Raw genomic sequence first — 12278 nt, 5'->3', positions numbered from 1 at the left:
ATTAATTCCACCTCTGTAAATGTAATAAAGGTGTGGACATGAGGTGGAATAAAGAATTACATTTAAATTCAGCACTTGTTTAAACCTTTTTTTTGCCTTACCATTAACTACATCCAGCTTCACTTCAATGTAGATATCCTTTCCACTCCTGGTCACCCCACACCAGTATTTCCCAGCATCCATAAAATTCAGATCAGAGATGGTCGCTGTGAGGACTCCTGTCTGTACGTCATCACGGGTGGAGTACTTGGGCTTGTTTGCTTCTGTTGTCCTAATAAGTACATCATCGTCGTTGTGGCACTCATTCTTGCACAGGTACTTCTCATAAGATTCATAACCCTTTCCATAGGGACAAGATACTACCGCCTGACTTCCTTTGTATCCAAACACATGGATCAACCCTGCTGCACTCCTCACACAGATCAGAGCAACTGAAAAGAAAAAAACATAAAATAAAAAAACCCTGGAAATCTTCTTTAACTTCAACTTTTAATTAGAAGTTAATTTTGTTTCCTATGAATCTCCTAAATGTCAATTATATAATGTTTCTCATCTCATTATGTAGTTAAAAATGCAAGCTGTGTAATGACTGTATCTAAGAAAAAGGACTTTATTTAACTTACTGCTCAGAGCGAAAAGCGGGTTCTCAAGGCTCCACATCCTCATGTTATTGTGTTGCAGTTTCTATGAAAAAGAAACAAAAGAAATAAGTCTGAAAATGTCCCACCCAAAATGTTGGCCCAATGATGGCATGACATTCAACCTGTTTCACTTCCTCATTCAAAGCAGCAAAGCTTATCTATCTTAGAAAATCTGAGTTACAAGAAAATCATTTCCTGTCTTGTGAAGTGTTGTTATTATTTACTGTATTGACTGACAGATGAAACTAGGAAACAACCTCAGCATGATGAGGAAATTAAACACATTAGTGTGAAGTCTAAATGGTTCCCTTTGGTTAATTTTTAATGTAGTTTAAAGGCACATTTGTAAGAGAAGTTCAATCAAAACTTCACATTGAAGCCACAAAGGGGCACTCTATACTAGCTTGGACTTCAAAATAAAGACAAGGTTCATGGTACTGTAGAGTAAAGGGTCTTTTATGTTCATCTAAAATGAATCATGTTGTGAAATCTGATTTTTAATAGGAAGTTAATTTACTCAAGAACAGTACTTAAGTACACTTTTGAGATACTTGTACTTTACTTGAGTATTTCCATTTTATGATATTTTTTAATTTTACTCCACCCACATTTATTTAATACCTTTAGTTACTTTGCAGATATGGATAAATAATGTGAAGTATAATCAACTCTTTAGTTACACCTGGAGAAAATTCACAAGCTACCCTGCAGCATACAGAGGAATTAAAACTAGCTGCCCCTTTACTAGCTTTGATAACACAATTATAGATCTCAGATACGTACAAAACATGTCTACGAAGTGTTTGGCTCGAAATACCAATCGTATCGAGCACTGTAGCATCCCATAAACCCCTCTGTTTCAGCCCTGTTTCATCAGTGCTGATTCTGTGTCTGTAGCTTCAAATGCTAATGAGCTGCTGCTGGCCGTGCCCCTCTGAGAGATCATTTGTTCAAAAAAACACAGTCGTGCTCTAGGAAGGGGGTTCATGTGATAAGGTGGGCGGGTGTTATTTTGGTTGGCTATTGGCTAATGGTTGCTCAACCCAAAATCTGATCAACACATTTTTAGACAGGTGTTTATTTAGATGGATCAGGACAAAAAGAGAGGGAATCTTTTTCCCAGAAAATTTCTAAATCTCTTCAAGGCTCAAAGGTTCAAAAGGGTCAAAGGTTTTATTTGTCATATGCAAAGCAGATACAGTATATGTTGGCAATGAAAATTTTATATCCCAGGCTCCTCCAACAACTCAACATATATAGTGCAAATAAGATAAATAAAATAGTGCAAAAATAGAAAATACAATAAAAACACTAAGGATGTAAAGATGTAAAATATATCCATATGTAGAATAAATACAAATTATTTAAAAACACTGTACAGTAATTTAAACACTTTACACTGTTGTATGAGGAGGTATAGACAGATGCATATATTACATATTAACCGATATTTATGGCAGATGTGTATAATATATAGATATGTGTACTATAAACTCTTAACACAGAGGGGACATTTATGTAAAGAAGATATAAAAAATGGATTTTGCATGAAAGGTGACTTTTAAGTCTTGCATCCGTGTCAAAGGAGACAGCATCATTAAATGTATACTTGGGACCCCCTGCAGAAACCAGACATACATTAACCTAAAATATTGTGCAACCATTTTAAAACCACTGACCCCACCGTGTCCAGCACATTATAAAATGCCAGTGGTGGTAAATGTGGGTGTAGTATGTGGGTGTAAGCATGTGTGTATTTTCCCTGGACTCCAGCTGACCGCTCAGCTGTGCCCCACGCATACTGCAGCACACACTGTTTCCATATCTCAGGCTCGCTCACGCTGAAAGGTTAACATTAAGACCCCGTGAGGGAGGGATAAGTGTGTCCCGAATTAGCGAGGATGCCAAGGCGAGCTGGGCCCCTTGCCAGCTTGGGTTGCCAAGGAGTATTGGGTGTTGCTACAGTGGGTTGGGTTTCTGCTGTGTGCTATGTTTGCATGTCTGCAGCGTGCAGGACGCGTGCGTTGTGGTCTTCTCAAATTACCCAAGACAGACAGACACACACACACACACACACACACACACACAGGTGTAAAAATCCCCTCACCCCCCTCCCGAGGTCTGCTGGATGTCGTTGACGGTGGTCAGGTTAAGCGACGTCAGCGCTCTGACTAAATTGTCACAGACAGGACCTGGCTTTAAGGCCAATTTGATAGTGGCCAAACCACCGAAATACAACTTCTTGGTTTGTGTCTTGATACCACTGGGCACAAAAAGACATGCTATTGACTCATATTGGGACACAGACATCTTTTTTTAGGTGAATTAACTTTACATTATGATTATTAGAATAGCCTTTATTTCATTTTTGGCTTTGTTGGGTCCCAACACTGTGTCCAACAGGTATTAATGTCCAGAATCTCCACCATTTCGCAATAATTTCCCTCCAGTCTTTTGCTTCTTGTCTCCGTACATTCATAGAGAAGATTCATAAACATACATTTTCTTGTAGTGACTTGTCATATACAACATAGTCTATATACATTTAAAATCTAAATCTAAATCTATATATATATATATAAAATGTATCTTATTTGCACCATGTATGTTGAGTTGTTGGAGGAGCATGGGATATAAGATTTTCATTGCCAACATATATGCTGTACATATGACCAATAAAACCTTGAAACCCAATTTACACCACTGGTCAAGTTTGGCATTACAAAAATGTACAGGACGGTAGTTGAGTTAAAAACAAAGGATGAGTTTGAAGATGGATGTGGTTTTAGAAAGCTAGGAAGTGAGGAAACCACCCACTTTCCCTCACTGCTTTACGGCTCAATTTTGCATCATCACTTCTGTTACACCTCTCAATTTGTGTGTGTTTTTCTCACTCTGTTCTTCACTGTGTACTTGAGTGATGCTTGTCAGGTATAAAGAAGGATTGTTTTTACTCTGTGGTACAGCACACAGGGTTTGTCTCAGCAGAGGAAGTGTGTGTGTGTGTGTGTGTGTGTGTGTGTGTGTGTGTGTGTGTGTGTGTGTGTGTGTGTGTGTGTGTGTGTCTGTGTGTGTGTGTGTGTGTGTGAGTGTGTGAGTTTGAGTGTGTGTGTGTGTGGGTGGGGACATTCCATTCATTCTTTCTCTTCCTGAGGAAAGAAAGAAATCATCACGCACGCACAAAACTGCCAACTGCAAGGAGAGGTGCAGATACACACCTCTAAGGTCATTCACACATCTGCCCCTTCTTTTACCATTCCACCCATTAACCCACACATCAATCAACCCATCCGTCAGACTGCAGTTTCATTCTGACAGCTGTACATGACTCTGTGTGAAAGACAGGAGGCATGTAGCATTAGCACTTATTGTTTAAGCTTGTGCGATCATTTAGGCCGCAGGAGTCTGCCTTAATGAGGGGGAAAAAACGTTACCACATTAGTTATTTAGCAATTTGCTTCTCTCTCTCAGCTGTGAACGCATGAACACATACACACACACAAAACACACACACACACACACACACACACACACACACACACACACACACACACACACACACACACACACACACACACACACACACACACACACACACACACACACACACACACACACACACACACACACACACACACACACACACACACACACACACACACACACACACACACACACACACACACAAAGAAGCAAGGAGGATGCCAACCAGAACAGTGGCTCCTCAAAGCTCCACAGGGGTAGCAATGGCAGCACTGACGCACGGCTGCTCTGCTGCCAGCTAACGGTCACTGAACACTCATAATGGTTGTTTCTTCTAGGTAGATGGGTGGATAATATCTCTTTGTCTTCATCAGAGAGAATGGTAACATTTGCTCCTTTATATTTTGGTCCTTCTATTAACTTCACTCACCATCTGGTTTTATTATCTGCACCTCAACCACACTCTGCCTCAGTGTGCCAAACAGTGTGTGACACACAGAGTGCCGGTAGTGTTCAAAACGGTATTGCAGGGTCCTTATGTAAGGACATACTGGCTCAGTCACAATAATGGAAATGGGGGTCATCTTACATCTTTCAACGGCTTTTTATTTTTTGTAAATATATAGAAACCCTTTGAATTCATTAGCAAAACACACACGCACACACTTAAAGACTCACAGAGCTGCATACTGTACACTTCTGTCAGAAGATTCCTAAATTTTACAGAAAGCTTTTTACAAAGCAAACAAACATTTCAAGAAGGATCACACAAGCAGTATCGTCGTCAGGAGAATAAAAAACAGTCAAATGGAACAGTTTGGTTCCTGCAGCACGGTGGCTACGAAAATGTTCAAACTGTCCAATTGTCTTTTCTGAAGCAAAGCTGCATTTAGTCTGCAGACTTAGCTTTTAAGATGGCAGGGCATTCGTACTTCTGTGTATCACCGCTCAAACTCATGCTCATACTGTCTCTACATCCTCAAAATCTCAAGCCTGTTCCTCTTTGCGTCTTCCTCATTGACTCTTTTGAGATGCACACTGTTTCAGCCAGGACCAAGAACAGATTTTGTCTCAGTTTGTGTCTATTTCACAGGGGTTTGTTCCCGCTCTCTGTGCCCTGACGTACAGCCTCAGGAAGTCCTTGTAGCGAGGTGCGCAGCCAAGCCAGGCTTCGCCAAAATGAACGGAGCCAGTCAAAAGGTACTCGTCCCCTCCAGGGTGCCCAATGCACTGTGCGGGGACATTGATGCGTCCACCCCAGCCCCGCTTCCTGGCTCTGCCCCGAACAAACACCTTGCTCTTCTGGCGGAACAGCCGACTCAGAGTCACCGCAGAAGGAGAGTGGTTTTTAGTACCTGATCCCACGCCTCGAAAGATGCCACTGCCAGCTACAGATTCAGGAACAGGAGAAACAGATTAAATGAAGAATCAAACGTAGTAACAATTAAAGTGTGTGACTTATAGTGGGGCAATGTAGCTGTCAAAATCAATTTTCCGCTTACAAATTCTAAATTTAAATGAAAAGAAAGGCAATAAAACATACTCTTACGCAATTCTTTAAACGCATAGATACAGCTACGGTAGCTAACGTTAGCTATCGCAACTTTAGATTGATAGTGTGCAATAAAGTGAGTTTGCTGCTACATTTAAGCTTATTCACATCACACAAGATAGATGTATTTGAGGAAACATACTCCAAAAATCCAATGGAGTAATATTCTGTCGTTGCCCTGATGACCACTGTTAAGTAAAAGTGCATTAGCTTGGATAGAATTAGCTTAGCTTAGCATAACAACAGCTGGTAACTTCCAAGATACAACGTGCTAATTTATGAGCTTATGTTGGATGGTTTAGTTTCCTTTAGACAGCTGCTGGCTGTAGCTTCATATTTTACCATACAGACATGAAAGTCGATTTATCTTCTTGTCTAACTTTGCAAAAAAAAGAGATTAAGCGCATTTATACAAACTATTCCTATAATATGTACGTTTGTGTGTGTGTGCATATGTTTACCAAAGTCACTCGTACACACTGCCATAAGGACCTCTTCATCTGAACAGGGCTTACAGGGAACTATAATGGGAAAACATTAAATACTTAATACAATACATAAAAAAAAACACAAGTTCTTCATTTTTTTAACTTAACATTTGTATCCTCCTGTGAGTTTCTTCCCCTTTGTCTGTTTCCCGTTCTCTCTTTGTTGGTGGGTGTTCACGAGACAAAAGCGACATCAGGAGAGAGTGTGTGAATGTGAATGAGAACAGCAGGTGAGGGAAGAGACGTAATCACTGAATTGCCCCTTGACCCCGTCAGCTATAAAAACAGCTATAAAAGGTCCAGACAGACAGACAGACAGACAGGCGAGGACAGGCTTTCTTCTGTCGCATTAGGAAGGCAGTCCGGCCTTCCTCTCCACCCTCCGTAAGACCGCTTTTACTCATACGGGTGGGCTACCCAAAATCCCCTGCTTTAGGGGCGGCGGTCTGCTCTTGATTGACAGTTGAGAGACGACTGGCTGACCTTTGTGCTTGACCCTAAAGTGCCCGTTTGATTGGCCTGCTTGTTTTCATAAGTCTGGCTGAGACAAGAGGGTGTGGGAGTGAGGAAGTGGGGGGGGGGGAAGCAGCATATAGGTCAGAGAGGAGCAGCATATAGGTGAGATGAAGAAACGGGGGTGAAGCAGTAACATGGCCTTCTGTCAACTTCATTTTATGTCAGTAAGACGGCCTGTGTAAGGTATGAGGAGTTTAAGTTTAAGAGTACTGACACCTACTTGAGATATATTGCCTTAAATATTTAGACTTCAATTTTAAATCAAACCCTAGCTTATACCGCAGAAGGTATGTGAACAGATGTTTTTGGATAGTTTTGCTGTTGTTAAAAGCAGCCCCTAAAACCCTAATTCATCAAGAGTCTCTGTCAGTTTAGGGTTTCTTTGTTCACCGTTGAAGCATATGAAAAAAATTAATAGATATAAATGTTAATTTAGGGGCTGAAGTCATCTTCAAAAGTGTCAAAAATGCAGAACGGTTCTATTGATATTAAAATATATACCATTAGATAATGATTTGTTTTAGGTATTAACATGCAAGAAGTACTTTTGTCAATGTAGTTGATCATTCAGAAGCTCATTTTATCGACTTCATAAACCGTTGAGTAGTTTAGTCTAAGCTGATCATCTTTGTAAACTCTTAATCTAAAAGGTAACTATAGTTGACAACTTAATTGTGTGGTGTAAAAACAATGTTTGCTTTGAAATGTAGTGGTGGCACAGAAGTATTATCAGCGTAAAATGGAAATACAAAATGTTAAAGTTGTATATCAATAAAATCCTTGAGAAAATTCACATAAATATTTTCATCATACATGTTAGAACCATGAAGAATGGGTTCTTGCATTCCCTTACCTAAACCAGGGTGCAGGTACGGGTACATGTGTGCCCCGGGACCCTGACTGGGCACCAGCTCATATTGGAAAGCCGTAATCCTCCGGCTGATGTCTGCCTGGGGGACGGACTCCACAAAGAGAGCCCCCTCTGCCAGGCTGAAGCAGGTCACTGTGTCCTGAGCCTGGTCCTTCTCTGCCAGCAGCATCCTCAGATCCCCGTTATTCTCCAGATACACATGAGAGCCCTGCACACGGAGGGAGGACACGCGTGAGCACCACCCATCTGATCACATCAGACTGCAACGGTAATATTCTGGTGTCATGCTCTCACCTGGGAGTGAGGGTGGGGTTTGATGCACACATGGAGACCTGCCATGTGTCCCGATGAGGGCTCTGTGTTTGGCCGCAGGTTGATAATGATGGCTCCTGTGGGGTAGAGCCACTCCAGAGAGCCCTGAGAGCAGCGCAGGTAGACCTGCTCCACATCCCTGCGGTGAGACTCGTGGCTCAAACCACTGCAGATGAGAAGACACATTTACTTTTAATATGTTTTAGCCATGTGGTCTCGTCTCTGATCCAGAGTGAGAGACACAATCAAATGCCTGTCAAAAGGACAGATAGAGGAGAACATTCCTACCTACTGCAATAACGCTTTATAACAATTCACCTTTGGCAGACAGATCGCTCTCTGCTCCGTACCTTCACTGTGATAACTGGACTTAAACCACACTGCACATTCTACAGTTATATTCTATTTAATATTCCATACATGTTCCGACATGTTTATTTTTTACTTTCCTTTTAAATGCTATTTTATTTCTATTGTAATGTACAATGCCTTGTCTTTATGTTGCTGCAACGCATACATTTCCCAAATTGGGATCAATAAAGTACTTCATAAATAGTTAATTAAGATCCAAGTGCAGCTGTCTGCTGACTAATCTGTCGCTGTCCTCTGATGTGCATAAGTTACCTCAAAACGTGGAACTGATTGGGCTATTAAGTCGTAAGAAGTTTGCGGCTGGTAAACTTTACAACTCAGAGGGTGCTGAGGACCTGCTTTCATATTTTATGACTTGCAGACTTGGAGAAGTGATCAAAGGGGCCATATAGCTGTATTTACTTAAGATAGGAACTGAAGCAGAGACATTGCTGTGTAAGAGACTTGTGATAGGTTTCAAAGTCAAATCAAAGCACTTTGTTTCCACGTATAATGGGTTTAAGCAATCCCTTGAATGTAAATTTCCTCGGAGAAGCGTGATTGTGTAAAAATATTTAAATGCTTTTTCTAAAATATGAAAAAGATCTGCCTGTGAAGTAACCACCAGTAAGGGCACAAAGCATGACAAAAAAACATCGTTTCCATTCCATCAGAATATGAAACTTTTTTTTTTAGTCTGACCTTCCAATGGCCTTCCTGGAGATTACATTAAATCTTAATCAAACATACATGAGTCTAATTACTCCTTTGAACCCGCTGGAATCCACAGAAGAGCCACTTCAAAGACACAACCTCCCTCTCAAACACCACTGCAGTCCCTCTTATGACTACCCTCCATTTACAGAATGTCATTTCAATGGATTTAAGTCAAAACACACATGATAGCTGAAGATCAAAAACGTAGTATACCTTCTTTTGAAATTTAAGAAGGTCTATAACTACCTGACAACCTTCCAGAGAAACACTATGCTTACATTAAAAACAAAAACTAATCTGGGATAAATACATTCATCTGGAATGAGTACATCCAATTGTATTTGTCTTTGTTGAAACCGTACGTTGCTTGCCAGTTGAGAATAATATCCAAACTGAGATGCCATTTCTCCAGGTTTTTCCTCACCTTCCTCGCCAGCTGCACTGGTCGCTGGAGTACTGTGCCCCCGCCCGGCACAGTAGCACAGCCGTGATCCAGAGAGCAGCCCCCGGCCAGAGCATAATGGCCTGTCCGCCCCGGCGCTCCCTGAGTCCCGCACAGCAGACCTCAGAGCAGCGCGAACCGCAAGATCCCTTATAACAAGTCCCACAGAGTTCCGTTCAGCGCGAGCACGTACGCTACATGGCGGGTTCAGTCGAGGCTTAGGTCGCGAGTGTGAATGAAAAACATTTTAACTAGAAGTGTGTTAAAGAAGTATACAGGAGAGCACGCGCAGCAGGACTACAGACTTGTTTAAAAACTTCTACTCTGTGGAGCGCATGCCAGCTACTGAGTCCACTTGAGCGACACGCGAGTGCTCGCTCCAAACCACGCCCACACAACCACGGGGACTTGTGTGTGGAGAAAGCCCTCGAGAACTCGCTTGAAATACCAACAAACTTTTATAACATTTAAATTGGACAGTTTGCACCTACCATGAAGACCAAATACTAGAAATCGTCACACTGGTTATACGTTTTTACCATATATGTTTGAACTGTAGCATAAGGTAATAAAAAACGTTCCCAACAAATTACCAATGCACAAATAAAATTCGATTTGAATAAAAGAAAAATCGGTAAACGGCCATAAAAACAATCACAACATGGCTGCTTTTAAAGCATTTCATTCTATCCTTTTAGCCAATGCCCCGTTTATTTGCCAAACTTTTCTAGGGGAAGTTTGGCAGCTGCTTTTAAAGTCCTACAGGTCTTGAGATGCCAAAGAGAACAAAACTGTGTGAGTGGGTTGGCGGTATAAACAGATGGATCATATTATCGCAGTGAAAATTAGAGCAGCATGTCTCTCAAACATGCACACAAACCTCTTTTACAAAGATTATTTGTTTATTTAATTTGCCATCTTCCCTGACATAAATCTGGTTGCGATTAAGGGGTGTCTTTTTGTGTAGCCTGTATTAATGTAGATATAATATGGCTGTATCATGATATTTCAGGAGCTTCTTAGGAAAAAAGGCCCTGACGTAACGTGAAGTCGCACATGTGCTCTAAACGCCTGTTTGGATTTCGGAAGGTTTTCCCGTGAGAAAACAGTCGGAACAGCAAGCATGTTACTGACTCGTCACATTCCCCCACACTGCCAGAGCTATGTAACGCATTTCGAGAAATACCGAAGCAACCCCCCTTCTCTCTTTTACACACACACACACACACACACACACACACACACACACACACACACACACACACACACACACACACTCACACTCACACTCACACTCACACTCACACTCACACTCACACTCACACTCACACTCACACTCACACTCACACTCACACTCACACTCACACTCACTCACACACACACACACACACACACACACACACACACACACACACACACACACACACACACACACACACACACACACACACACACACACACACCACACTAACACCCACACACACAGTCGGCCATTATAGCTCTGTGGAAAAGTGATTTTCCAATACTGCTATAGTGCTGTTATTCGTGTATTATGATCAATTTATTTCAAGAATTCAAATTAAACTTCATACATTTTCACTTCCCTTTTCGTTGCTGTTGAGGATGCTGTGGGCTAAATAAAAGCAACCACTAAAGGCTTAACTTTAAAACAACCACACAAATTATTACAAGGAAACTGGATCACAGACTCAAATTCATTTCCCTAAATGGGTTCATAGATTGCTATTTGTACATGGCCAGTAAATAACTCAGTATGCTTTATAGATCTATTATGGGCCAATAATGAGGTCTACATTGTGGATAAAGAGTTTCGGAAAATCGCTTTGACTTATTGGACCATAAGAGCACTTTTAAAGCTTTTTTTCAAATTGGTAGACATTTCTGAAAAGGTTACCCTCATTTAAAACTGAAACACTACCAGAGCAAGCATGAAAAACAAAGAGCAGGACATTTGTCATAACCATAGAGCCCAAAATGTGTTATTTTTAACTGCTACTTAAATATATGCATTATGTAAAACATTGCCATTTGATTCATTTCCCAACAATACACCATTATTCCATTATAAACCACTTTTAAAATCGTGGGTACCACTTTTAAAAAATGGTAATGTTTAATGGTTTATTTATATATATTTTTCTTAAATTAGTATCGCCAAATAAGGTATCACTGGTATCACATCACTGACTGATGAAAGTTTTTCGTCTTGGCACTTTTACGAACTAGGTATCTATATGGGGACATTCCTGGGAAAAATCACAAGTGTCAATCTCGAGAAACTGAGATCCAAAAACAAACGTGCAGTTACCACTTAATGCCATAGATGCCGCCATAGAGGGCAATAATCAACATTTTCAAACATACGGCAATGAATCGTAAATGAGTGTTAAAGGTATAACAATTGTTTGACTGATGACACAATTCATGTTTGCCGACAAATACAATAAAACACTGGACTGAAGGACCACTTTACTAGCCCAGTTGTGCTGAAAATCCTCCTACTGATAATCCAACAAGTAGGGCGATGTTTTACACTTTACTTACCTCTTTCTTTGAATAAAACGTAACTGTATCATTATCCCATTGAACACATACCCCTCCAGTCAAAGGATTTGAAAAACATGGTGTAACATTTATTTCACCATAAACACGACTGGGGCCTAAAGCTGTGTAGGCTGCAGAGGGATTCTGACCCAGGTCTAATCCTGTCCCCGCAGCAGAGGAAGTCTGAGTTGCTGATGTGCAGTTTGACCTCATGCGCTCTTCACCATTTGAAGTATTTACAGAGCAGCAGCGCCTCTGACCTGCTTCCCTCACCCCCCTGCTGTCACCTGGCTCCTCTCAAGCGGCCTGACAGGAGGAACGCTGTCACACACTTTTCACT

General features: G+C 41.1%; 1 protein-coding gene across 2 annotated transcripts; it reads right to left on the bottom strand.

Annotated features, from left to right (window-relative positions):
• Positions 1-4709: 4709 nt before the first annotated feature.
• Positions 4710-9725, bottom strand: metrnlb (meteorin like, glial cell differentiation regulator b). Of its 2 annotated transcripts, XM_063884336.1 has the most exons (5): positions 9356-9723; positions 7846-8029; positions 7534-7759; positions 6138-6197; positions 4710-5512 (listed from the first exon to the last, which is right to left on the bottom strand). In XM_063884336.1, the coding sequence occupies exons 1-5, from the start codon at positions 9448-9450 to the stop codon at positions 5196-5198; spliced, it is 882 nt and encodes a 293-aa protein (XP_063740406.1). In that variant the 5' UTR covers positions 9451-9723; the 3' UTR covers positions 4710-5195. The 2 variants fall into 2 exon arrangements, with proteins under 2 accessions (XP_063740406.1, XP_063740407.1); XM_063884337.1 differs by lacking the exon at positions 6138-6197 and having other exon boundaries at positions 9356-9725.
• Positions 9726-12278: the final 2553 nt, after the last annotated feature.

The sequence above is a fragment of the Eleginops maclovinus genome, chromosome 5 (assembly GCF_036324505.1).
Source record: "Eleginops maclovinus isolate JMC-PN-2008 ecotype Puerto Natales chromosome 5, JC_Emac_rtc_rv5, whole genome shotgun sequence".
NCBI classification, from domain to species: Eukaryota; Metazoa; Chordata; class Actinopteri; order Perciformes; family Eleginopidae; genus Eleginops; species Eleginops maclovinus.
Note: the sequence above shows the minus strand (reverse complement) of the source record. Positions and strands in the feature narration are given on the sequence as shown.